Source organism: Takifugu rubripes, chromosome 15 (assembly GCF_901000725.2).
Source record: "Takifugu rubripes chromosome 15, fTakRub1.2, whole genome shotgun sequence".
Classification (NCBI taxonomy): domain Eukaryota; kingdom Metazoa; phylum Chordata; class Actinopteri; order Tetraodontiformes; family Tetraodontidae; genus Takifugu; species Takifugu rubripes.
In genome coordinates this window covers 592,709-618,807 of record NC_042299.1, presented here as the reverse complement: position 1 = coordinate 618,807, position 26,099 = coordinate 592,709, and the positions used below count along the sequence as shown (strand labels likewise).

At 44.5% G+C, this 26,099-nt stretch overlaps 1 protein-coding gene across 2 annotated transcripts; it reads left to right on the top strand.

Moving 5' to 3' along the window:
- Nucleotides 1–1,137: 1,137 nt before the first annotated feature.
- Nucleotides 1,138–23,899, top strand: LOC101077526 (spectrin beta chain, non-erythrocytic 4-like). 2 transcript variants are annotated; one of them, XM_029848873.1, is made up of 16 exons: nt 1,138–2,024; nt 5,596–5,856; nt 7,406–7,639; nt 7,784–7,873; nt 8,175–8,453; nt 8,526–8,656; nt 8,750–8,954; nt 16,050–16,295; nt 16,399–16,533; nt 16,614–16,855; nt 20,109–20,247; nt 20,379–20,463; nt 20,623–20,831; nt 21,859–23,120; nt 23,442–23,502; nt 23,585–23,899. In XM_029848873.1, the coding sequence occupies exons 1-16, from the start codon at nt 1,902–1,904 to the stop codon at nt 23,882–23,884; spliced, it is 4,002 nt and encodes a 1,333-aa protein (XP_029704733.1). In that variant the 5' UTR covers nt 1,138–1,901; the 3' UTR covers nt 23,885–23,899. The 2 variants fall into 2 exon arrangements, with proteins under 2 accessions (XP_029704733.1, XP_029704734.1); XM_029848874.1 differs by lacking the exon at nt 5,596–5,856.
- The last annotated feature ends 2,200 nt before the right edge of the window (nt 23,900–26,099 follow it).

Sequence of the window (26,099 nt, the reverse complement as noted above, 5' to 3'; positions counted from 1 at the left end):
TTCACCACAAGAAATAGTAGACAAAATAAAATTCTTTTTGTAGCTAGTGTATTTTGCAGAGACTGCCACGATGCATAGTTTTGGCCTTTGACCTTCGCTGTGGAGCCTGTAGCAGGCAGGGGAGGGTGGCCTCCTGGCCTGAAACCATACCTAGTTGGACTTGCTGCCATCTTGGTAAGAGACTTGCATGTTGTGTGCTGCTAACGAGGGGTGGACAAAGGGGAGGCTGACACAGTTCATAAAACCCTGATGGTTTACTGCAAGGCTTGACGATTGTCCAGGACCCAACCAAGCGTGACATAGCCAACAGGATCCAGCTCGGAGACTCTCAGCCAATCACATTGCATGAAATGATGTGCCTTATGTTCCATATGCTGAAGCCTGTGCTTACATTTCTGTATTTCCTGGTCACATAAAATGCCTTCCTGCATCTTTTTTTTCTAGTTTTCAATTGGACTTGGTTCTGTGTCATTATTGGAATCATGGGATAGTACCTGGAGAACGAACACAGTCCACCTTGAGTTCAAATCCTGGGAATGATACCATGTCCATGGGGTCCATCTTAGTGGACAGTGGGTCATTGTTGGAACCTATTGGTGGGCCGTCCCCACGAAAAATATTTCTGAACTTTTAAGGACTCAGTGGCTACAGCAGATTAGGAGGGACGGCCTCTTCCTGATAAAAGCACCAGTTGATGATTTGCGTCCATCAGCGTTGTGAATTGAGCTGGATTAATTTATTTATAAAGGTGCTACAGATCGGTTTAGGACCTAATGACATTTGGCATTAGCTGGAGAATGATGTGAGGCTCTAAGAGAGGCGACAAACACTGATCCGTCTTCCTCCACCCTTCTTGGATTTTCATGGGGAATTTCAGAAGAAGGAAAGAAAATGGATGTATATTTATATTTATTCTCTTTTGTCATGTCACTAACCCCCATTTCCATTTCCATTTTCTTTCCCTGGTTACATCTTCACCTGCTATTTCCCCCCTGCCTCTCCCTGCTTCCTCTGCTCTGGCACTGCAGTGCTGTTTTTGAATGCACACACACACACACACACACACACACACACACACACACACGCATGCACACACACACAGAGGGAGAGAGAGGGAGAGACAGAGAGAGAGGAGAGAGAGGGAGAGGGAGGCATAGCTTGGAGGACAGACTGCAGGAGTATGCACCAACCATGGCTGAGCTGCTTGAGAACATCAAGAAGAGGAGCTAATCAGTGGCTGTGGGTTGCTTCTTGCTTCTTCCTTTTTTTTTTGAGAACAAGGATGATTATATTCTCCAGGCTCCCCTCTATCGCCTGTGCATCCCTTTCATTCTACCTATTTAACTTTTCCTGCTGCGGTCCGTAGCATTGTTATCCAGGACAAGACACTGGACTACTGAACGGTGGATGGTCAGTTGATTTTCTGGCGATGCTACACTACACTTGGAATCTAACTGACATTTGGAGACAGATGATATCATATAACCTGCAAGGAATCTTGGATCTGTTCCTCACTAGTGCTGCCCTTGGCTTATTTCCTCTATTTCAGTGTGGTTTTTTTCCCCGTACTTGAGACTGGCTAGCAGGCACTGCACCACCACTACCGCAAGACCCATGAATCAGAAGGGCATAAGGACCCAGAGGCCACCAAGGAAGGATTTGAGTGCTTCCATTGCTACGGCTGCTGCTGAAGTGCTTTTTTTTCTGAATTGACTGACTGGTGGGAGTTGTGGTGGGTGGTGAGAATACAGATACCAATCTACCAGTTCTGTGCGTGTGGCTCTTCCATCAAGTCCATCTTGTGGGCAAACGGAGGAAAAGGGCTCATCCGAGCAGTGGGCTCCTTATGGTAGCTATTTTTATCACCCTTAGCTGAGGAACTGGAAGAGCAGCTAGAGAAGATGCTTATGGCCCGAGGTACGGCTCGAGATGAAGCTCAAAAGCTACACAGGAAGTGGCTGAAGCACCAGGCCTTTATGGTGGAGCTGGCCTGCAATAAAGAATGGCTAGCCAAAATAGAATTGGTGAGTAGAGGTGAAGGGGGGAGTGGGACGGGAGGTCAGATAGGAAGAGCATATGAGTCAGGGTTAGGATGTCAAAGTCAGCACATCGTACAACCAGAGTGAAGGTGATCGGACAAAGTGCAAATAAGTAAAAATCAGTAGCTGTCATCAATTAGCTTTGGGACATCCTGAATCGTATTCTCAAGGTTATACCTCTGGAGTAGCAACGTAGGTTTCGGATTCCATGGTGGCATAAAGCCTCGGCGTCGCAGGGTTGTGTGAACTTGAAGATCAAATATTTTAAAGAGGACATAAAATCCTCTAAAGAAGAAAAAGATAAACATACAATTTTACTATTTTAGCTGAAAGCTGGTTCTCATTCAAATGTACTCCTTCAAGCTCAGACTGGTCCTTAAAAAGCAAATAACTCAATGACACTTGATATTTTTGAAGAAATGTAAGAAATGGTCCTTCGTGTGATGTCCCTTTAACATGACCACAGCGTCTGTGTGGAAACATGTGCCAGCCACTCTTCCGTGTATTAATATCGCGTTCTGCTGCATCCCGCTGATGACTCTTTCAGCTCTAGCATGAGGGTGTACTGATCAAAACGGTCCGATGGATCGAGACCACAGGAACCCTATGTGAGGAGTGGTTCACATTCAATCCAGGCGGGGGCCTTGTGGGCAGAAAAAAGTGCTCATTTGTACAGAATGGATATTTTTAATGTGAGTGATAACATTTGAATAAAATCATATTTGCCATTTTATGGAGGAAATATTACACAGATCTGAACAGTGTTCATTTAAACCACATATCTTTGGTCTGAGTGCTGAACTTCCATCATAGCAAGGGTGCAATTCCTAATAATAATAATAATAATAATAATAATAATAATAATAATAATAGCTATGAAATAAACTGTGAAATAGTAAAACACCATCAGGTATTTTGCATCATTTATTAAATAAAGACCCATTTAAAGATATTCTTAAAATCTGGGTCTTGAGTGTGTTGAAGGTGGTGCAGACATGACTGTGTGTGGACCATGAGCTGGTGGGGGCAGATCTGGCCCCCCAGGTTCAGTGCTTGGTTCTGGAAGGTGGAGAGACAGTTGATTTCGGAGGAGAGATGGTTGTGGAAGGAAAACATGCCAGTAGAGAAGGTCTATGAGCTAAGAGGTGGCTAGGTTATGGAGGGCACTGTAGACTAGGTGAAGGACCTTGGACTGGTCTTGTGGTAAGGGGAGCCAGTGGAGGGTTGGGGTATCGTGGAACGTACTCAGGAGAGCTGGTGAGGGCGACAGCAGTGTGCTGGAGATCTGGATATTGAATTGTGGGCTGTATGGATGAAACGTTGTAGTCGTGGATTCTGGATGTGAATTAATGATTCCGCCAAGGAAAGTGATTTGTGGAGCTGGCCAGTGTTGTGGGGCAAGAACCGCAGTTCTTATGACATGGTTGATACGCATAGAACTCCTTTATAACAATATTATTTGAGTTACATTCTCTCGTAAAATGAAATGAATTGGCCTTTCTGATTGTTCATGTGACATTCAGCCATTGGCCACATTTCCAGTGAGGTAGAAACGTCACCTGAGCCGGCAGTGATGGTGGTTCAGCAGATGATCCTTTATATCCTGTTTCTCTACATATATACCATTTGTGATTGGTCTTGTGCATTTGAAAAGTGATGAATAAGCAGCACATTATTTTTAAAATATCACAGTTTTTGTGATATTTTAGGACATAACTAGTTTGTCCCAGGTAGCTGGACACCAGAGCTGCGTGGATCTCTGTGTGGTCCAGACCCAGAGTGAGGGATGGTGTCGCGGCTGTGTGCAGGGGGGTGATGGGCCGATGCTGGAAGCCTCCGTTTCTAAGACGTATTCAAAGATACAGCAGGCGAGTCTGGTGAGGGTCATAGCCCCGCAGAGTAGCCCAGGCTCCCAGGTACTTTTGGGACACAAGTCTTGGTTTTTGACGTTCCTTAAGATTCTCCAAAGGCAGTGATAACCCGTGAGCTAGGACTGCACGTCCTAAACTAGGACTGCACGTCCTAAACCTAAAACAGGCTTTAGTCCTTTAAAGTCCATGGAGCTTCTCATTCCTGCAGGTCACATCAATCTGTTCCATCAAACTAGTCAGAACGTCTTCCACTTGCTTTTTACCACTCCAGTTGAAACTTTGCTCAACCTTAAAGCGCCAACTAAGAATCGGATTTCTGTGTGTGTTTAACCTGTGATAATAACCTTTCTTACATACGTTTTTAAAAATGAGAAGACACTTTCTACTGATAATAATGCTGAGTTATGGCTCCTGTCTATGCCATCCTGTTCCTCCTGAGTGTACTGAGAAGATCCAGTCTGTGCTGATTGTATTGTCGTTTTGGAGCCCACACAATTTTCTCTCCCATCCATCCATGCAGAAGCGTATGGGTCCCATTTCCTCCTCAGGTCCAGAATCAGGACGACTCTCAGCACTGGTGTTGAGCCTGGTGATGGTCATGTCATGGAATGAGGTCTGCAAACCTCCCTGTGGGCACGCAGTGCTGAGAGTGGTGGAGGAGGAGATGGAGTCCAGGTTCTAGTTCTGTAGGTGCACTGTCAGGAACTCTCTGGAGCTCCAGGTGATTTAGCACAGTGTGGGCTGCGGTTCTGATGGCATCATTTTACCTCTTTGTACTGTATTAGGACTGGTGCGGATCAAAGGAAGGGAGAAAGCTGAACTTTATGTTGGCTAAAACCACTTCACGATTATTGGACTGAGTGCAACTGGTGCGCTCTTGCTGGCCTTTTTGGGACTGGGATGATAGCAGCTGCCCACAAACAGTGTGGTACAGCGGCATATGCTAGGGAGATACCGACGAGCTTTCCAAAGACCACAGGTAGCATACCTGAAGTACCTTGCTGAAGCCTCTCCAGGGTAGCAACCCTACGAGGACTAACAGATCCCAAAGCCCACTGGGTCCTGGCTGGTTCTGGAGTTGGGGGGTTTGTAGAAGGGAATTGGCAGGTGGCCTATTTACCTCCAGCAGGCGTGATGGAGTTGGTCTTTTTTCCTTTGTAATTTTTTATATTCTGCATCCCTCCCCACATCGTCTATCGAGTGTTTGAGGTTGGTGTGCTCTCTTTGCCTCGTGGGCGTCTTTGTAAGTATTAGCCAAGCATGCTTGCGGAGGACAATCACAAATGATCTGCAGGTGTTTCCAGCAGGTGTTTGCATCCATTTTACTCACAATGAATGTGATATGAGGAAGACGCTGAAGATTGGCACTTTGAACGGTCCCCTCCATAGCCTGGCTTAGCCTGGACACTTCTGCCCGTCCTCTTGCTCTGTTGTTGGGTTGAGCAGATGGTGGTGACTCCAGTGCTCCTGTGATCCTCATCAGGACATCAAAGACTGTTGACAATGTCTAAATGTTCGAGGTCATTTCATATTTTTATTCTAACACATTGCAGAAGGTCAGAATGCTTGAAAAGAAAAACTCTGGTTGACAAGCCCGAAGGCCCCATCAAGAGAAACATTTTGAAGATGAAGGAATGGATGAATGGTTTAGATGCTTTTTAACTGCTCCAATTCTCAATTTCCAGGAGGGTCAAGAGCTGATCCAGGAAAAGCCAGAGCTGCGTTCAGTGGTTCAACAGAAGCTGGAGGAGATTAGAGAGTGCTGGTCTGAGTTGGAGAACACAACTAAAGCCAAAGCTCGTCAGCTCTTTGACAATAAACCTGAGTCAGAAGTGAAAAGCTATTTGGACCTGGACAACCAGCTGTCAAACCTGCAACAGCAGCCCCCCCAACTAGAACAGACACACTATCTGCCTACCTTCAGTGAGCAGCTACACAAAACCAAGGCAAGTCTCGAGGCTTCAGTGTCGCCTGTGCAAAGGTGTCTGAACAGATGAATGATATAGACATGGAAGTGGTTTGGTTTCGGAGATGAGGACCAACTCCTCACCACTCCATTCTATTATCATCATCATCATCAATCTCTGGATTTGTGCTAAGCTTTTCAGAATAAACCTACACTGAAGTACCTACAGATGCTGTGTGATGACACTCTGACCTTTCCTTTATTTTTCATGTGTTTTTGTTTTGATGTGTAAAGAATAGGGATGTAATGAGGTACCTTCATGATAAGAGAACACATGACTTGATTTTTTTACGCACACAACAACAAAGTCGGAACGGGCATATTTCATTTTCTTTTATCTTAAACATTTTTATCGCTCATTTACTAAATAACTGAACCACACCTAGACTGGAATTTACATGTTTTCCTTTATTTGTTAAAGTAAAACTGAAAATGTCTCTTTTTGCCTCTGAAAAAGTATATTGCAAAGTATAAGTATATTTTTAAATCAAATAATAGAATAAATCAAAAAAATCTTGGAATGAACATGTTGGGGGAACTGTTGAGGGAACTGGACAGTAACTGATCCCTGCAGTCCCGGACAAAAACTACAAGTATTTTGCTTTATCTTTTCTGAATCAAACGACAGATTTTGCCGTCTAACTGAAGCGTCGCTATTCACTTTTAACGTCCCTGATTTAAACTTCATATTTGAATCCTGATTGAACTGCATCACAGAGAACCATTACAGCCTCCACATAGTAAAGAATCATTTGGATTTGAAGCAAAAGTTAACAATATTTTACTCTTGACACACGATGCAATGAATTTAAAAATTGCAGTTTCAATAATGAAAATTCCTTCAGTGTCTTTGACTCCACATAATATTTCTTTAGTACTAGAGTAGTCCACTTTGCTTTTGTGCCAATTTTTAACAGAATACATACTTTAGCTTTTTGTTTCTGAAGTGTAGTTTGTCGATATTATGTCAGATAAGTGCTCAAAGGCTGAGTTAAAACAGCCGTATGTGAGTTTGAAACCATAAGTGTAGAGAGTACCTCTTTTTATTCAGATCAGGTTAGCCAACTTTACATGAATCTTACCTGTCCAAGGGAAAATCAGCACTTCTGTGTTGGTCTTCAAGTTCTCAGCTTCCAGCCATCTTTCAAAAGCATCTCCTAGAGATCCTCGTTTCCTTCCGACCTTGTCACGACGAGGACATTTGGGGCTCGTGACGTCAGACAGCCTGGAAGCCTCAACACTGAGTTGGCGATGGTTCAATCGGTGCGGGGCGGAACTACAGACACCAGAACCTCACATTGTTAATTCCAGCATTATTTCCAGGCTGACTCTTCCAGGAGTGAGAACATGAGAAGATCACTGTTGTCAGTGATACAAGCATTTGCAAATATCATGACTTTCATACATGGCGTCCCTTTAAAATAACAATAATTTAAAATTGAATTGAATTGAATCTTGGAGAAGTGAAACTTATGCCACTTTTTGTGCAGTCCTTATGAACGTGATAATTCTCCTCTCCTCTGGTGCAGGTAACAGAATCTCAAACAGGGGACTTTTACAAGGATGTTGGACCACTCGAAAGTTTCCAAGGTGTCTGTTTACCTGAGTCGAGGCTGACAGCAGGTGACACCGAGGGCAATGAACCATCAGGTAGGGTGGAGACTCGCATCGTCCGCCTCATTGAGCCCCTTAAGGAGAGACGACGCATCTTACTGGCCTCCAAGGAAATGCATCAAGTCGCCCAAGACCTGGAGGATGAGCTAGTGAGTTTCTCAGTCTTTTGTATACGATTAACTTGAATTTCTGCTGTTTAAAACAACTATTTCATTATATGTTTGACATTATAGTTCTAAATATTTGTGGATTATCTCTGTATGAGAATGTCGTTTCTATTTTTTTTTACATAGCTGTGGATCCAGGAACGGCTTCCTTTTGCAACCAGTAAGGATTATGGAAAGAATTTCCACAGTGTGCAGCAACATGCAAAAAATAACCTGGTAGGTGTCAGAGGTCCAGTGGTTAAATAGTAAATAGAGTGTCGGGTAATTACATCTCTTAAGACCTTCATAGATGCACTTTAGTGAAAATGTTCAAACACTGACAGAAATATCGACCCGAGCGTAAGCCGCAACATCATATTTTTACACAATATGTAATACATATGAATGTTGCTCAAATTGCACAGAAGTCAATTAAGGCATTTTATAGCTTAAGGAAATGTTGATGCACTTATCTGTCTTTACTTCGCTGTAATAAACCCAGCTCAGTCTGGACGCTGAACTCTGCTTGATCCATTAGAAACTGCAGAGGGAACTGTCAAGCCGGCGAGCTCGTATTGCAGAGGTTCTTGACCGTGCTGGAATTATTGCATCCTTGAGGACTCCAGAGGTGGACTTTGTGCGTGAAGGGGCAGAACACGTTCACCAGCTGTGGGAAGTTTTACAGATAGAGACAGAACGAAGGTCTGTGATGCTGAATGCGGCACTGCAAGCTCAGCAATACTACAGTGAGGCAGCTAAAATTGAGAGTTGGCTCGCAGATCAGAAGCTCCAACTAGCTAATGAAGAAAAAGGCCTGGTATGAGAAAAGATACGAGTATGTGTTCATAAACATGGCACACAAGCTGACCTTGTTTGTTTGATTCCCCAGGACGAGGAAAGCACCCTGCAGCTGCTGAAGGACCACCAGTCAATGGAGGAATCTGTGGAAACATATGCAGAGAAAGTAGGCTCGCTGTCCCAGCAATGCCAGCATCTGCTGGAAATTGCACATCCAGAAAGGTTTGACATGTCTTACGTGTTCCCTCAATGTTTGCACCCTTTCCCTACCTTCTGGCCAAACGGTAACAAATATTTTCTGTCCATTTATAAAAGTGAGAAGATCATGAAGCAGCAGTCCCACATAGACCGCTTATATTTGTCTGTGAAGGACATGGTGGAACACAGGAAGACCAAGCTTGAGCAACAGTACTGGCTCTACCAGCTCAACAAGGATGTGGAGGAGTTAGAGAAATGGATTACAGAGCGTGAAGTTGTTGCCAGTTCCACAGAGCTCGGCCACGATCTCGAGGATGTCTCGGTTAGTCTTCTAACGTTTGGGCGTCAGTTTAAGCATTGGTCCAAACACAACAGAACACCAATAATTCATTTCTCCACAACAAACAATGTCTTACTGTCATAGGCAGGATAATGTGTGTTTGTGTGTGTGTGTGTGTGTGGGGGGGGGGGTCCAGACACTCCCTAATCCATGGAAAGTCCTATGATTGTACACGCCCAATACCATTGTGTGCACTTTTAATTCAATAATAATCAAAAATCTTTTAGAAGGATTATCAAGAATAATATCAAAATATCAAGAATCTCTGTGGTCCTGATGTTTTCTGGAAGGCTGTTCCACAGATGTGGACGCTCCACGTTTTTGTCCTAGCTTCAGGAACACCTAAAAGGCCAATGTCAGAGGATCTCACCATCCGGGAGGGTTGAGAGAATGTAAGCAGCTCGGAAAGATAAGATAATAAAACAGTTGAAACCTAATAAAAGAACCTTAAAATTGATCCTGACATGGATCCTAGGCTCTTTACAGCCACTTCATGGTTTCAGTTCCTATCAAATGCTCCTACAGATGCTCGAGTCGCCTGAGCTGAGTCAGCACACAAGCTACTCCTCTCGACCCCATGATAGCACACCAGCAAGCCACGACCTTTTCTCTGTTAGCATTCCAGCTTTTTGGTGATCGCTATGGATAGCCCACCAGCCTAGCCTCATGAACAATGAGCCATTTTACTTCAGTGACTGACTAAGGTGCAGTGGCGGAGGAAGACGAGAATGTGGCCTGAGCAGTTCTGAAGACTGGGAATGAATGAATGGTGAGAGTAGCTCTGAGCTCTCCCATTTTCTGAGGAAGATATGCTGGACATATGCTAACATCAGGGGGAAGATGACATCTTTGCAATCCCAGCACCTGGAGCTGCCTGAGTCTACGAAAGGGGGTGGAAGGCAGGGTTAGAAGTCCGGCTCACTCGATCCATTTGGCCTTGATTGACATGTGTAAACATGCATCAGTGTAGCAAGAGCTCCACTTGAGAGAGATGGAAGCTGTCCTAAATGAACATCTCTGTTGAGGTAGCATGAGCCAGCTACCTGCAACCTCCTACAAGCCCAGTTAGCAGTTCCTGTCAGCACTGACAAAGAAAGGGCCCTTGGCATCCTCATATCCTACCAGGCAGACTAGTTTACTCTGTCGGTTGTTGAGCAATATTCCGACGCGTGGGAGAAAATGGCAGCAATTGCTGATTTGTCCCATTGTATTCAGTGCATCTCGTTCCAGGCCATGGGCAAGGTGACTGCAACCCTCAACGTTCAGGAGCAAGTGACTTGGCCAAACCTGACTAACTTGACTGATAGGGAGTGGGATGATATACTAGATATGCCAGTCATATTGGAGGCATCTGTTCTACATTGGTCATGATCCAACAGAAATGTGAGGCAAAACAGCAAAGTCCTGGCACATTGTCTCCTCAACAAAGCACCAATGCCTTCTACTGCAGTGCAACGCAAATAATTTGCTCAAACTACTTCCCCACATCCCCTACATCATCACATTTCAGGATTCCAAAGCAGAGCGTGGAATCCGGAGCCCGCCCTAAGCGCCATCCTTTCACAGTCTGGTGTTGGACCTCCACCAAACGCCACACTATATAAGCAGGATGAGCACCATGAGCCATGTGAGAGGTGGTTGTTCAGAAGGAGGGGATAGAGAGCTGGTGGACACAGGTTATACCTGGGAAATGTGGCAGGTATGGTGGATTCATGGTCTCAGCCAGGGTCAAATGGATGGCAAAGGGATTGATAATCTTTTCAATGGGGAAAAGACCGATGAAGTGGGGAGAGACTTTACGGGACGCTTGGTGACCAACGGGATGTTACGGATGGACAGCCAAACCAACTGACTGGGTTGGTAAGATAGAGCTCGTTGCCGGTGGCAGTAGGCTGAGTGCCAGCTGGAGTTCTGGGTGCACGCCAGGACTTTGCAGTTCTCCAAGCCTCCCTGCATGGGCGGAACTGCAATCACTAAGGTCGTGGGAGGAGAAAAGGGGAGGCTGGTAGCCCAGTGATGCCTCGAAGGGGGACAACCTAGTTGCAGAACAGGTGAATATGTTATGGGTGTATTCCACTGAGGGAAGATGATGACACCATGAAGATGGATTGGTAGTGGCAACGCAGCGAAGGGCGGACTCCAGGCCCTGAATAGCCCTTTCGACCTGGCCGTTGGACTTGTGATAAAAGGAAGACAAGCTGATGAGGCTCCTAGGGCCTTAGCTGAAGTTTTCCAAACTTTTGAAGTAAATTGTTGGCCCCTGTCAGAGACTATGTTAGAGGCGATGTCATGGAGTCTGAAGATGTGGTCGACCAGAAGGTTGGCAGTCTCAAGAGCAGTGGGAAGTTTGGGCAGAACAAGGAAGAGAAATGGTCCACTACTGTCAGAATGACAGTGTTCCCCTTGGATGTAGGAAAGCCCATTACGAAGTCCAGAGCAATGTGGAACTCCTTCTGGATCGGCCACTCCACCACGGCTCTGATCTTCTCCTGCTCTGCCTTCAACCTACCACAGAGTTTAGGAAAAGGACAGAGTTAGCATGGAAATCACACTTTTCTGGCTTCACAACTTGTTCTCCAGTAATCTCGCCAAGACCTGTCGCACAAGGCCCACATGCGCCGATAAAATCTGGATGTTAATGTACACAAACATGAAGCGGTTCAGGAAGTCTCGTAGGACATCGTTAACTAAAGCCTGAAACACTGCTGGGGCATTGGTGAGTCCAAAAGTCATAACCTGATACTCATCGTGTGGTATTGAATGCTGTCTTTTATTCGTTACCCTTACGGACCCTAACCAAGTAGTAGACGTTCCGGAGATCCAGTTTGGTAAAGATCTGGGCTCCCTGGAGAGGATCCAACACAGAAGATATTAATAGTAACGGATATTTGTTTGCCCGTTATGCTGTTCAGACCTCTACTCGATACATGGACAAAGAGTTTTGTCCTTTTCAACAAAAAAACCCAAGGTGAGGAGAACGGTCGGATAATCCCTGCAATGAGGGACTCCACGATGGACTTCTCCATTGCCTCCCTCTCACGGCATGATAAGATAAATAGCTGACTTGGGGGAAGAGAAGGCAGTGGCAGGAAAGGGAGACGGTAAAGGCTCCAGCCTGCCTGTGCTGCCAACTCCTCATCCAGTAAACTGTCTTGGGCTCCAGAATTGTCCAAGACTTGAAGAGGGAGAATCAGACTTCTGACACATAATGATGTGGACATAAGTTGTTCCAAGGGCAGGGGTCTTTCCAAAGATGAACCCTGGGCCGCCAGTACCCCCACCGCTACTGACAAGCCAATTCTTTTGGTCGCACCGGACACCCAGAAATGAAGTGATCAGATTGGCCAAAGTATAAACAATCACCAGCCCGGATCCTGTTATGTTCTTTTGCCGTTAGTCTGGCACGTCCCAGCTGCATTGGCTGTTCAGCAGTGGATGGAGTATTTGAAGGCACAATGTGACTAACCTGGTCCAGGCTAGATGGAGCTTAAAAGGATGAGGCAGTAGTTGGACAAGCAGAAAATGCTTGGTCCTGGACTACTACAAATTAGACTACTTTTGGTCGAAGAAGGAGAGGAGGAATGTGTGTCCTTAGGAAGAGAGAGAAGAGGAATGCCAAGAGAGACTGAGAGTAGGGAATTTGAATGTTGGAACTAAGAAAATTGGGCTTAAAAAACATCTCCCTGGTTTCTGATAGAATATCTTTTCTGTCAGGCAGCAGATGAGAACCCAAGAGCGACAGCAGAGTTTGACTGAACACAGCTTTATTATCAGGAACCGAAGGCAGACAGGATATTCCAGGGAACATGCAAAACAGAGTCGTCAGAAACAGGCAGGGTCGAAACCAGGAAAACAGGCAGGCAGGAAAACACTGGAGAGTCATGTGGAACACAGAGGACAATCTGGCAGGGGGCAGTGTAGCGCAGGGAACTATAGGGGCTCTTGATTACTGATTTGCCCCAGGTGCGCAGAGTGAGCGAGGACACACTGGTGGAATTGACACTTTTCCAGCTGATATTATGACACAACCAATAGCAGGTTTTATCTTAGTTTGGATTGGTAACTAACCAGTCTAGCATTTATCTAGCATTTTTTAAATTGAAGCAAGCACAACAATTACCCCCAAGAAATAAGTCATCTTAGCCAAGTTATTGTACTCCAGTGTAGAACTCACCATAGGTGTTGATGAAGCTCTCACGTTTAGATTAGCATGCTTATTCCTGCCGTTGGCTTGTTGTTAGCATAACATTACCTATGTAAAAACCTTTGTTTGCATTCATTTAAAATTCCTTGATGAATAATTGAGTAAATGCATTAAATTCACAAGGTTTTATTGGAATTACACTTTTGGTTTGGAAAAGGAATAAGATTCTTTTTTGTTTTTTCAGCAGATGCCTCATGAGTGTCAGTAATAATAACTTGCAATAATCACTTACATATTCAGTGAAGTATCTGTCTGTCTCTGACCACAGCTACTCCTTAAAGTATTCTTCACGTGAAGCCCCATACATCTGACAAAGGACCAACGTGTGTTGCGCCTCCAACGTCCATGACCAGATGTCATATGTTCTTGTAAACACGACAGTGTGATATAGAGTCCTTTCTACACACTGAGAAATAAACCTTAGATCTAATCAATTGTGTTCATAATGATAAAACACTTTAATAAAGCACAACAACTTTGATAGATTTCCTCATGGTTTATTTCATATAGACAAAGTGAAGTGGTGTAGAACTGAACGTGGGAATGAAGAATCAGGTCGATAGACAGACAGCTATTAGGCAGAATGACAGACTGACTGACTGAAACACATAAGCGGATGCATAGAGACACTTACGAAGCAGTATCAGTTGTGGGGCGGCTGGGAAGGTCAGTCACAGTGGAAGACAGCGGCAGAATGGTGTAGAATTTATGGAGGACAGTGTGTTTATAGTTACATTACTTACAGGCATTAAATAATACTGCACAACACTTATGAAAGCAGGGAAATTCAGTCCTTCTACTCTCTCATTAAAGGAGGGCCACTGGAAGCTGAAGTCTCTGTCTTTGATCTGGGAGATGATCAACTGTGATTCTTTGTTCTTTGCCTTTGTCCTTGAATGCTTCTCAATTCCTGATCTACGTTCTTCAATGGATAGTTCTAAGGCCTCGAAGACATTAACAAAAGATAGTGACTCAAAATGGCCATAGATGCCCCTTGGCACTAAAAGGAAGGGTCGCTGGAAGGTGCTGGAGTCCGCTTGATTTGGTCATTCTTCTGACAGAAAGTTGTTTTCATGAGGTTCAGCCCTTGTGCCCTCTCAACACTGTTTGAACCTTTCTGCTTGGAGATGTTCTTATAGAGAACCTCCAATGATGACAGCTCCTGGTGTCATATCTGTAAAACTACTGTGGTGCTGCTTCGTAATGTTGCCAAAGATGATGAGACAGTCACTGCATGTTGGGTTAGGGCCTGGCTTCCTTATTTCATCCACAAGGACTCCAGCACTGCTTGTCAGCAGCAGGTCTCTGGCTGACTGCGCTTCTTCTGGGTTTTTGTACCCTTTGGATATTTTTGTCTTCTGGCATACGTTGCTTGACGTACATGGTGATTGTGGTCATTGACCGAGATGAATTGCGGGACAGTAAAGTTATATTAAAAATGAGGCAACAGACTGTAGAGGAAAGACTGATCTATATTTAACATAATGTGATTTTTTTTATATTTAATGATTAAGTTAGACAGCAGGTATGTTTAAAAGACATTTATTAACAGAGGCAACAACACTCAACAGCGTACTTCAAAACAAGCATCTGTGTCAAAATGGGCTGCTGAGACATTGAGGCCAGGAACAAAGGTCGACCAAGATGTCCGATGGTGTGAGGTGCTAGGAACATTTGCTAGTTGAGATGTGTGTGTCTGTGTGTGTGATGATGGGCCAGGTTAGAGGAAGGATGGTTAGCTTAGCATGCAAGAGCCCCTAAGCCTTCGTATGGCAGCTTAGCTGATACCAACTTCACAGTGTGCCAGAACCAATGGAACCATAACCTGAGTACCAAATGGATCACAAGAACTCACTACAACACAAATACAAATCACTTTGACGCTCTTTTAGCTTAGTTTAACTTAGCGGTGTTCCCAGTCCTTGAGGGAGAGCTGATCATTTGCTGTCTGGTCCTGGTGGTGACAGTTAGAGGAAAATGCTCCTTTTCTTTTGAGGTGGCTTGTTTGCAGCTGGGTGCTAGCTTGCTGGGTGCTAGCTAGCTAGCTGGATGGCTGCTGTTTCTGAGAAGATTTGCCTGCAGTGTTTGATGGCTCATTGTCTTGCAGTATCTTGGTCATTGTCTGTGAATATTCTCAATCATCCAGGTCACAGTTATCCAAATAAGCTTTCTGAAGCGACTGGACTTGTTAGGGTTTTCCTTGAAGATGTTTCGCCGTCTCTCCAGAAGGTTCTTCAGTTCTAAAGTCGCTGAGGGCAGAGCTTGTGTTGTATGTAGGTGATAGGAAGTGCCTCATGCCTGGATGGCTTCCTTGACACCCCTCTCAAACCAGTGATCTTTTCTGGCCAGTACCCGTACTAAACTGTCCTCAAAGGAGTGCCCACTTTCATTTAGGTGTAGGTGTACTGCTGAGTTCTGACCTGAAGAGGTGGCACATCTGTGTCAGGCCATTTGTTTATGGAGGGGCTGTTTAGTTTCACAGATGTAAAGTTCCTTGCACTCTTCCTGGCACCGTACAGCATAGACTACATTATCTTCAGGTTTGGGTTAAAGATCAATCAGGATAGACAGAAAGGGGGAAACTAGAAAGCAAAGTAAAAACAGACACATATTTTCAAAAATATACTAATATGTAATGAGACCAGAAGTCAGATTAGAGCTTCACGTCCTCAAATACTGACCAGGAGAGGGGATATGGTTTTCCCTGGTTCTGTCCAGGGAAAGGAAGCAGCTTTGGGATCTGAAGGTCTTTCAGTGTCCTTGAGATTTTGTTTTGTGAGGATGAGTCTGTTGAATTCGTCCAGTATCATTTTTCTTATTCATTTCTTGTATAATTGATCAACCCAAATCAATGCATTCTTTGTGTCTTACAGGTTCTACAGGAGAGATTCACTAAGTTTGTCACAGAAACCAACAGCATCGGCCAGCAGCGCTTGGAGCAGGTGAACAAATTGGTGAACGAAATGATCAAATGTGACCACTCTGATGCAGCCACCATAGCAGAGTGGAAGGATGGACTGAATGATTCATGGGCCGACCTCCTGGAGCTGATGGAAACCCGAACGCAGATGCTGGCAGCATCACGCCAACTACACAAATTTTTTACCGACTGCAAAGAGGTGCAGTTAAAACCAATATCTTCCTCAATTCAGTAGTTGAGTTCGGTTTTGCCACACAGATATAACTTAAGCACAATAATCTGACTTCACGCTTGTGTGGTAGGTGCTAGCTCAAGTTGCAGAGAAGATGAAGCAGCTTCCAGAACTACGGTCCTGCCAGGCCAATATCACTAATGCAGCAACCCTGCAGAGAGTAATGCTCTCGTTTGAGCATGGCCTTCAGCTACTGGTGGCACAGGCAAGTAATCTTTCTGTCTGCCTGTCTGTCAGTCTGTCTGCCTGTCTGTCTGTCTATCCAGCTGTCTTGCCTTGTTGCAGGTCAGGCAGCTTCAAGAGAACTCTACTCAGCTGAGGACCATCTATGCTGGGGAGAAGGCGGAGGCCATTTTAGGCCAAGAGCAGGAGGTGATAGAGGCATGGAGGGAGCTATTAAGCGCCTGTGAGGCCAGTCATGTCCAGGTCACTTCAGTCACCGACAAGGTGCAGTTCTTCTCTGTTGTTCGGGAAAATCTGATGTGGATGGAAGGCATCATGGGACAGATAGGATGGGATGAGCCCAGGTGAGGCAGCTATCTGGAAGTTTTCTTTACAACCTGTTTATATTTCAGTTTACTGTATTTAGCTCATCGGTTAAACGTACCGGTACTCTAGCAGGGATGGGCAACCCAGTCCTACCAGGGCCATAATCCAGCCATGTTTTCCTCCCTATCACTTATTCAACAGATGTTACCTCTTCAAGTGTGAGCACTTGTCTACCTCAGACAACCTGGCTGGATCATGGACCTCTGAGGACTGGCTTGCCAGTCTCTGCTCTATGGCTACTCATTCCCTGGAGACAGAATTCCATCTCTGTTTGCCAAATGAAATCGGTGTTCCCTTCACATAATACGACTGTTCATTCACAAGTAGTTCTTAGTTACTAAATGATTAGCAAACATTATGAGATGCTTAAAACGGGCTTTGTGAACATATTTGCAAATCATGAATACAACGATATTGTTCTTTAAATAATCAAATTACTCTCAATGTCATTCATAAATCATTTATAAGTAAGAGTATTACACTGAAGTACTGTATTATGAATTGTATTTATATCAGCATTGAGTCGGAAATTAATACATTTTGTGGCACATCATTTGTTGATGTGCTATTAGTTATGTGTAAACTAGTAACTTAAAGACACAAAAAGGAGTTACTCTTAGTCTAGACTTAATTCTTGCTAAATGACAATAAGAGTCCACAAGAAGTCAACTATCTACACTGGCCACACAGAAGAAGTCACCCCAGTAGACATCACATCGGGTGTCCTTAAACTTTTAATACCAGTACGTGAAGACTTGCGAGTAACAAAATACCAAACATCTCACCTTAAACCTGAATGAGAGTCAGTCACTGATTCCTCACAAATGATGTCTAAGTGGATCAAAAATTTATGCAAAACCTGTCCTGAGGTAAAAGCTATATGCTGCACTGCCCGGTCACAACTGCTCCCAGTCAAACTTCTACATGCTCCAAACACCTCAGCATGAAAGCGCCACTTTGCCAAATTGTCTTTGTGTCAATGGCTGATTTCTACTCCTTACAAGCAAGGCTATCAAGTTGGACCAGAGGCAACTTTTGTGAAAACTGACCACAATATTTCCCACCCATACTGGACAATAGAACTACTCCACCAGGAGGTTCTGGGCATGTGGGAGCTGAAACTTGGACTGCCCAACCAGAAATCATCCTCCAGAGTGTGCTCAGTGATGTTGACTGGGATATTTTGAGGACTTTAGCAGCAGACATCGACGAACTAGCCGCCACTGTTTCTAGCATTACTATGCTTGTCTTGAGCCAGATGTGTCAAGGAGGAGACACCATTACGGACTAAGGAGACCCAGGCCATTTCGTAACTTACAGTACACCGGCACGGTCTTGTGAATTGCCGGAGTACATCCTTGGAAACCCAAGCAGCATTTGGTGACTTTTCAGGATGCCCATTTGTCCATGTTTCGATGACGTCAGACTGAAGTGTTTGCCTGCTGACAGGCAGTTGTGTCATCGCCGCCACAATATAAGACAATGTTCAGAGGGCATTCCAGTGGGTTTACATCAGGAAGAGCTCATGACCAGATGGGATCTTGTGTTGCCTTCTGTTCCAACAAGCTGACTGGCATCTTCTACTACATCTTCAGTGAGTGTCTGACCCAGCCAGTTCTCCCAAAAGCCTTGAACTAATCCCCCATAGTCCGCATACTTATGAACAGGGAGGCCTTGTGCCTGAATGACCTGTGGCACTCACAGGAGTGAAGGTGATTGAGAAACTCATTAAAGAACACATCATGGACTTCAAACCCCTTTTGATCGCCTCCAGTTCTCTTATAGATGCAACATGTCCACAGATGGCACAGATCATTCTCTGCACAACTGGACACCAGCAAGTACAGAATTTTGCCAACCATCCCATTTATTATATGCTGTTTGTGGTAACACAATGCAGGAGTGCACAATTAGAAATTAAAAAGATTTTTATTAGTCCTAACCAATCTTTGTGGGAGAGTGAGAGTAGCAGGTTCCAGAGCAGAAACAGCACAGTGGAGGGAAGGATCGTGCATGTGATTTCCCAGTATCCTGAACTGTGGGACCAAAGACTGCTCGGAGCTGCGTGCCTGGATCAGCAACTCCGTAACATGGTTGGCGACTGTGTCTTTGACACCATGACCATCAGCACTGCTGCCCCCCCATGATTGTGTGATCAGCCCTATGCTGTACAGTATTCACACTCAGAATTGAATCAGTACACACCTGCAAATCTATCATGAGTGGAGCTGGTTATGGGATTTAGAAGGCAGCAGCAGCCCCATGACCCTCTCGCCATCAACAAAACTGCAGCGGGAAGTGCCCATCCTTACAGACCCAGTCCAACAATGTCTTGCAAAACACTGCACTGGATTGGTTCTGCCAACACCAGGAGGTGCAAGACCAGAGCCACCAGGATTATTAGAAGTCCAGTTTACCACAGCAACTGCCGAATACAGTTGCTCAGAAAAACAGTTCAGGGGTATGACGGCCAAGACAGAGAGAGTCAGAAAGACTTTTTCCCAACAGAACATTACAATTTTGAACCAGGAATCTCCGTGACCATGCTAGATGCAACCAGGATGTTGTCTGCAAATGAGTCCCTGACTTTATATGTGATAACCTGACCTTCACATATGCTTTCCTGGATGGATTTATTGGATTCAAGTCAGCTTGCCTAACTCTGCAGGCCACCATCAGCCTGGTTCCTGTTCAGTCCACCTGTTTGCTGCCAACCTGGCTGTTATTTACCTTGTTAAAAACTGTTTCAATAAAGTCCATCTCCAACTCTGGTCTTCTTGCATTGCAATACAAACTTTTAAATTGTCAGTGTCTCTGTAGATTCAATTTTTTTTTTACTGTAGCGATAAACATTAATAGACATTAAGTTATTAAAAATATAATTGTTTTCTAGGCCATACAGATAAAACTGACAAAAGATACAACAAGGATGTGTACCAAGCATTTTTTGCCATAATCAGATCAAAATATCTGAAACTCCTCACACAAAGTGTTTTTGGTTTTATCCAAAGCTTTTTCTGTGTTGAGATCTTTCAAAATAAAAAAAATTTAAGTAATAAAAGTAACTAAAACCCCAGTAGTCAGTTAAAATGTAAAAGTGTTTGTTGGGACAGGTGTTGCTCCGGTCGGCTGTTTGCGCCCAGGGTATTTTTAGAGAATCCAGTGCTATTTTTACAGTGCGTTGTACACAATAATGTCAAGGATCTAATCTCAGCAACTGCATTACAACAGGGATTTGACAGCTCTTGAGATGATGATGAAACAACATCAAGAGCTAAAAGGCAAAATAGATGGCCGCAGCAAGACCATACAGCAGTGTGCAGATCTTGGCAAGATCTTGATAGCTGCAGGAGATTCGGCATCAGAGGAGGTTAGCAAAATCCTGTCATGAATTAATCCATGCTGTATCTTACACTTATTACAAATGCATACATTTAGACACATATGTTGTGCAGTATATAGGATCTGTAGTTTGGACAATTGACTAATCTATCCCAACAGATTAAAGAGAAGCTGGAAAGTCTCCAGGCCAAACAAAGAGATCTTCTTGAAAAGTGGGGAAAACATGAGGAAAAATTGCAGAAGAGTGAGTATTATCAGATGATCACTATTTTCTAGAATCAGCATGATTAAACTGGTGAAACAAAAAAAAAATACTGGTGAAATTACTGTCAAGTAATAACTTTCTACCAAAGTGTTCATTGATGTAATCAGAAGTGTGTTGAATGCCTGATGTCCACTCCAGAGAAGGAAAGATTCCACTTTTCCCAGGAGACAGTAAAGGCTGAAGTCTGGTTGAAGGCCAAGGAGCCACTGATCACTTCTGATGAGCAAGAGAGAGAAGCACAAAGCCAAAAAGATGAAGTCGAGCAACTCATCCTTCGTCATAAGGCCTTCCGCAAGGCTGCTGTAACCTGGAAAGAACGCTTCAGTTCGCTCCGAAAACTTTCCACAGTAAGTTTGACCACGGATGTCGTAGTTGTTAAGATTGTTTGGCTAAGTCACATTTTAGTTCTGTTATAGGGTTAGGGTTAGGGTTACCCTAGGGTTACCCCAACCCTAACCAGTGAAAGGTGCCTCCCTCTCCCTCTCTGCTGCATGCTATAAGTAGACTGTTTCAATTTTGTATGGTATTCACATTTGGGACCCTCTGGTATCCCTTGCTTCAAATTCACCCAGGATATGTTTTGAATTTTATAATTAATCCTGAAATGGATTAATTTATGAATACATCAAAAGTTGTAAAGTTCCTGCAGTGGCTGGCTGAGGGGCTCCTTTCGTGCAGGGTGTTGGCTGTTCCAACATCCACCTGCAGTGCTCCATGTGGTCCAACTTCTCATTTTATCCATCCTTAAATTCCGAATCAGACAAGATTTTGGTCATATTGAGGGTGGAAGATTTTGTAATGTGCTCTGTTGCTCCAACTCTTGTGTATGTAACGTGTGTGTGTGTGGGGGGGGGGAAATGGTGTGTGTCGGATGTGTGGTGTTATGTTTTGTTTGAACTGGACCTGAATGCAGACAGGAGTCAGCAAACTAGGTCTCAAAAGATGTTTAAAAATAGAAGCCTCAAACGCTGCGGGGAAAACTTACTCAGGAGGGGAAAAGATCTCCACAAAAGGAGGGAGGCATGGAGCCCTCAAGAGTAAATCTCAAATATATCTGATCTCAGAGCCCACGTTGACCACAAAGCTGACTAAACAATCAGATGTTGGTGAACAGGAGCTAGGTGCTTAATAGTCATTAGTAATTGGCAGCAGTGACAGCTGTGGGAAAGTGGCTCCATCAGACTCCTTGGAGAAAGAACAGAGCAGAAACAGGGAAAACTCCACAAAAGAACACCAAAACAAATACCCAGGACCCAACATGTGTTGGCTTCTGAGAAATGTAAATACCATACAAAGGTTGAACAAATCATTCTTGATAACTCACAGAATCATTTTACTTTGTGTGGTAATTTAAACGAGTCTATCTCTTTTCAGACTGAGAACAAACAAGGGGGAGAGACTACACCATCATTCTCCAGCCAGAGGATGCTCCCATTATCCTGTCTAACTCCCAGTGTTCCGTCAAGCAGTTCTTCCTCATTGTTCTTGAGGCATGTGGCACAAGCACAAATTGAGGCCAAGACCAATTTAGATCTAAGTACCACATCTGTAACCCAGAGACTGTGTTCATCTCCAGCGAGCTACAACTCACCAATAAATGATTCGGGCTATGCTGGACTGGGACAACACTGCAGTGGGAAGCTCGTTACCTCAACATACGTTGGAATGAACCACGAAGCCGCTGGAGGTGACAGTGATACTGCATTCTCGGTGATAACCTCCCATCGTGATGGTGTGAACACGTCATCGTATCTCACAATAAACCCTCCAACTAGTGGCAGTGTAGACAGCTCTGGAGACTTTGGCCTGACAGCTGGGTCTGTGGGTAGAATGCAACACCATCCGGGTGATGGAAGGTTAGAAAGTCCAGTTAACCTTGCTCAGCAATCAAGCGGCACAGGAGGAATTCCTACTTACCTGCATCAACCAAAGATGGGTAATTCTGGATATTTGGGTCAACCTCAACATATACGATGTTCTGGATATGTGGACCAACAATCCATTTTAGGGGACACTGTCAATTTAACACAACACCAGAATATGGTGGATTCTGGCTACCTAGGGCAAATTTATCCAAGTAGTGGGGGTACGTCTGCCACAGACTACCTACCCCGAAGTCATTTTGGCAGTGGTCTGATCAGCTCTGGTTACCTAACACAGAGTGGTGGCATACTGGAGCCTAAAATGGCATATACATGGCAGAATCTGAAATCTGACTTTACACAGCCTAAGATCAACAACCTGCACAAGGCTGTCAACCCTCTTCTACATGTTAGTACAATGCAAAGGGAACACTATGGAGAAACCCCACTGGCGAACATGATAGGGCCAGAAACAGGGCTAGAACTCCTTCATGGCCGTCTCCAGAGGGATCCTCGAGGCAGTCGTTCTGATCCTCAGATGGACCATCTCAGGCAAGAGAGAGAGTACAAACTGGGTAGACAGACCTCTAGTGAACAGGAGATCCAAGCCAGGCTGAATGAGCTTCCGATGATTGTGCGTCAAGAACGCTATCGGAGGCATTTGGAGCGACAGTCTTCAAGTGAAAAAGAGGGAAGCAGTAAGCAGAGATTGCAAAGGCAGGACTCAAGTGACCTTGAGGCATCTATCAAAACTGGCTCTGACAAACACACAAGGTATGTGAATAAAATTGATGCAACATTTACGAAATGTTGATTTATTAACTGCACAATGAGGGATTTCTTCTTAATACGCTATCATGGTTTGTTTTTGTATTTAATCGATTTAGGAGCATTTATTGGAACATGTTGACTATCCCTAACCAGACACAATGTTAATGCTACAAAAACAAAAAGTGCTAAATGAGTGATGTCTGTGTAATCATTGAATCCTCTGGAATTGTCTGTAGCCCTCAACACTGATACACTGATACAAATACGGTACAGTAGATTTTCTGCATTTTTTCCTTTAGTGATTCGTGTCATTTCTTGTTGCAGTGACAAGAGAACAACCATGGCAGAGATTGTAGAACAAGTCCAGGAGAGAGAAGCAGCACATGTGCGTAAGACTGGCACAATAAAGGAGCCCATTGTGCAATGTTACCGGTCTTTTGTCGTGAACTTTCCTTCTGTTTATTTAGTCAAGAGGAGAAATGTATCGACCTTCTAGCAGCCTCTCAGCACCCGTTACTCGTTTTGATGGGCGACCCCGTGCAAGAGACCGTCCAAAGCCAAGGAGGAGGCCCCGCCCAAAAGAGCCTGAGGAGGCACGGCGGTCACGCTCAGCTCCAGCTACTGGTGCCCCAACAACACCGCAGCCACCTTCACATACTGCCCAGAATGAAGGTTTCCTTTACCGCAAGAAAGTCACCACCTCTGACCTGGAAGGTCAACAGAGGAGCCCAAACAGGTACGATATCCCTGAAATCACAGATGAATGAATGATGTATACTTATTTAGAACACAAACACACACATGCACATGTATGGACATCTTTTTATATATAGTATATTAAAAAAGACAGATCCTACAGTGTGGTGTTTGTAACAATTTGGTTGTTGAGTGTGGATGAATTTGTTTAATTCATTATAAAATGTTCAGGTGTGAAAAAGCTTCTAAATTGACCTTAAAATATTTTGAGCATGAAATAACAGTACAAACCCTAACCCAATTTTAGTAACATTTACAAAGATCGTTGTTTTTTTATCTTATAAGACAAATTCCTATTCTATTGTCCTCACGATAATGCCCTTCGGCACGCAGTTATGGGAACCTCTGTCCATAACCATGAAACATTTCCCCCTTCCTTACTTCACTCATTGGCCCTCTACATCCACCAATTAAGGTTGTGGTGGATCTCTGCTCTGAAACAATGCAGAGCTGATTCGTTTCTATTCAAATCATTATGTGTGTACACCAGGGGTGGCGCTGTTAGCAATGTGGCACAGTGCAGTGCACAAAGGACAGGAAGTCATGTGCAAAGAGAAAATAAAACATTGGAATTTTTTCAAAATAAAAAATTCTGTGGTTTTTTTTGGCTGAACGTTTTCAGAGGGAAGTTCAGTTTGAAGATTTATGGCAGTGGTAGCTCAGTCCGTAGGGAACTGGGCTAAGAAGCAGAGGGTTCTTGGTTTCACACGAAACCTGGAAGGTGTTCTGGTAGTAGTAGTAGTCGTAGGGGAGGTGCCAGGACACCTTCAGAGCACTGCCGAGGTGCCCTTGAGCAAGGTACTGAACCCAGGAAAACTCACACATGATACCTTGCAATGAGGTGGGGACTCGTTCAGAGGTGGACCAGCTTCACACATGTGCAGCTGGGATAGGCTCCAGCAGTCTCCCCCTAACCCCAAAAGGGTCACGAATAAAATCAATAAAACTGCTCAATAATAAATAATCCGTCAATTAGACATTTGAGTGGAAATAAGGGAATTATGCATATTAAAGGCACACAAGATTGAACGAAAACCAATGTTTAGCCTTCTGCTAGTCTGGATGGAGGAATATTTGAAATAAAGTCTTTCATTGCTCGTCGTCTATGTCCTCACATACTGTGGTCAGTCTTCCAGGCAGTTGCTATCCTGCACATTGTGGTTGTCCACTCCCACAGCTTGTCCCTCAGCAGGACACGCTGGATGGTACTGAAAGCTCTCGGTAGCTAAAAAACAATACGATACTTACAGTGGTACCAACCTTCTCTAGATGAGACAGTGATGTGTGGAGAAAATAGCTGCTGTCAGCCAAATGGCAGAAGGTCACACAGCTGGTCAGCACAGCTTTGAGATGCCTGGTCTCTCACATCTCCAATGTCCTCAGCTGGGTCACCACCTGAGTGGTTTGAAAGGCTGGGGCTGTGGTTAACTGAGCTGGTGTTGGGAGAGGCAAAGTTGGAGGGTGCGAAACGGGAGTCCAAGACAGGCTCCAGGGCAGTTCTATGGTGTTGTTGAGAGCTAGTAGCCAGGGGAGCCATGAAGGGGAAGTCCACAGCTGTAGGAGTCAATGGAGGCTGCGGCATGGAGCCCTGAGGTCCTGGTCACACAATCGTTTTGGGTGAAAATGCAAAACTTTAGTTCCCTTTGGACAGTCCATTTACACCAGAATGCCTGAAATCACAGCGTTATGACAACGAACCATGAGTTTAAAAGAACGGCGGCCGCATCAGTTGTTGTTTAGATGATATGTGGAGCATTTTCACCAACTGCTGGCATTCACACCACCGCTGCAGGCTACTGGGCTTACCTGAGTATTCATACCTGACACTGAGGAAGAACTTCAAGACATGGCACGACTCCCAACCATGTTCTCTGCAAGTTCTTTTGTATGATGTGTTTTTATTTTGAACAGAGACTCAACTGAACACTAGCTCTAAAGCACTTTATATTCTATATTATATTTTGTGTAACCCAACCAGGTGTACACAGGTTGAGTAAACAGGGCCTGAGAGGTGAGGGGCTCATCCGACATCCGCGCCATCACCTTGATATACGACGCACACCGTCACTATTGTTTATAGACATGATAGCGGGGCGGGGGTGCCCGGACACCTCCAGACCTCTGCAGACATGCAAGACACCCGACCGACACTGAGCTGCTAACCTATTCAGACGTGGACCCTGCCTTCACTCATAGGGAGCTGGACCTCAAAAGGTCTAAAAGCAG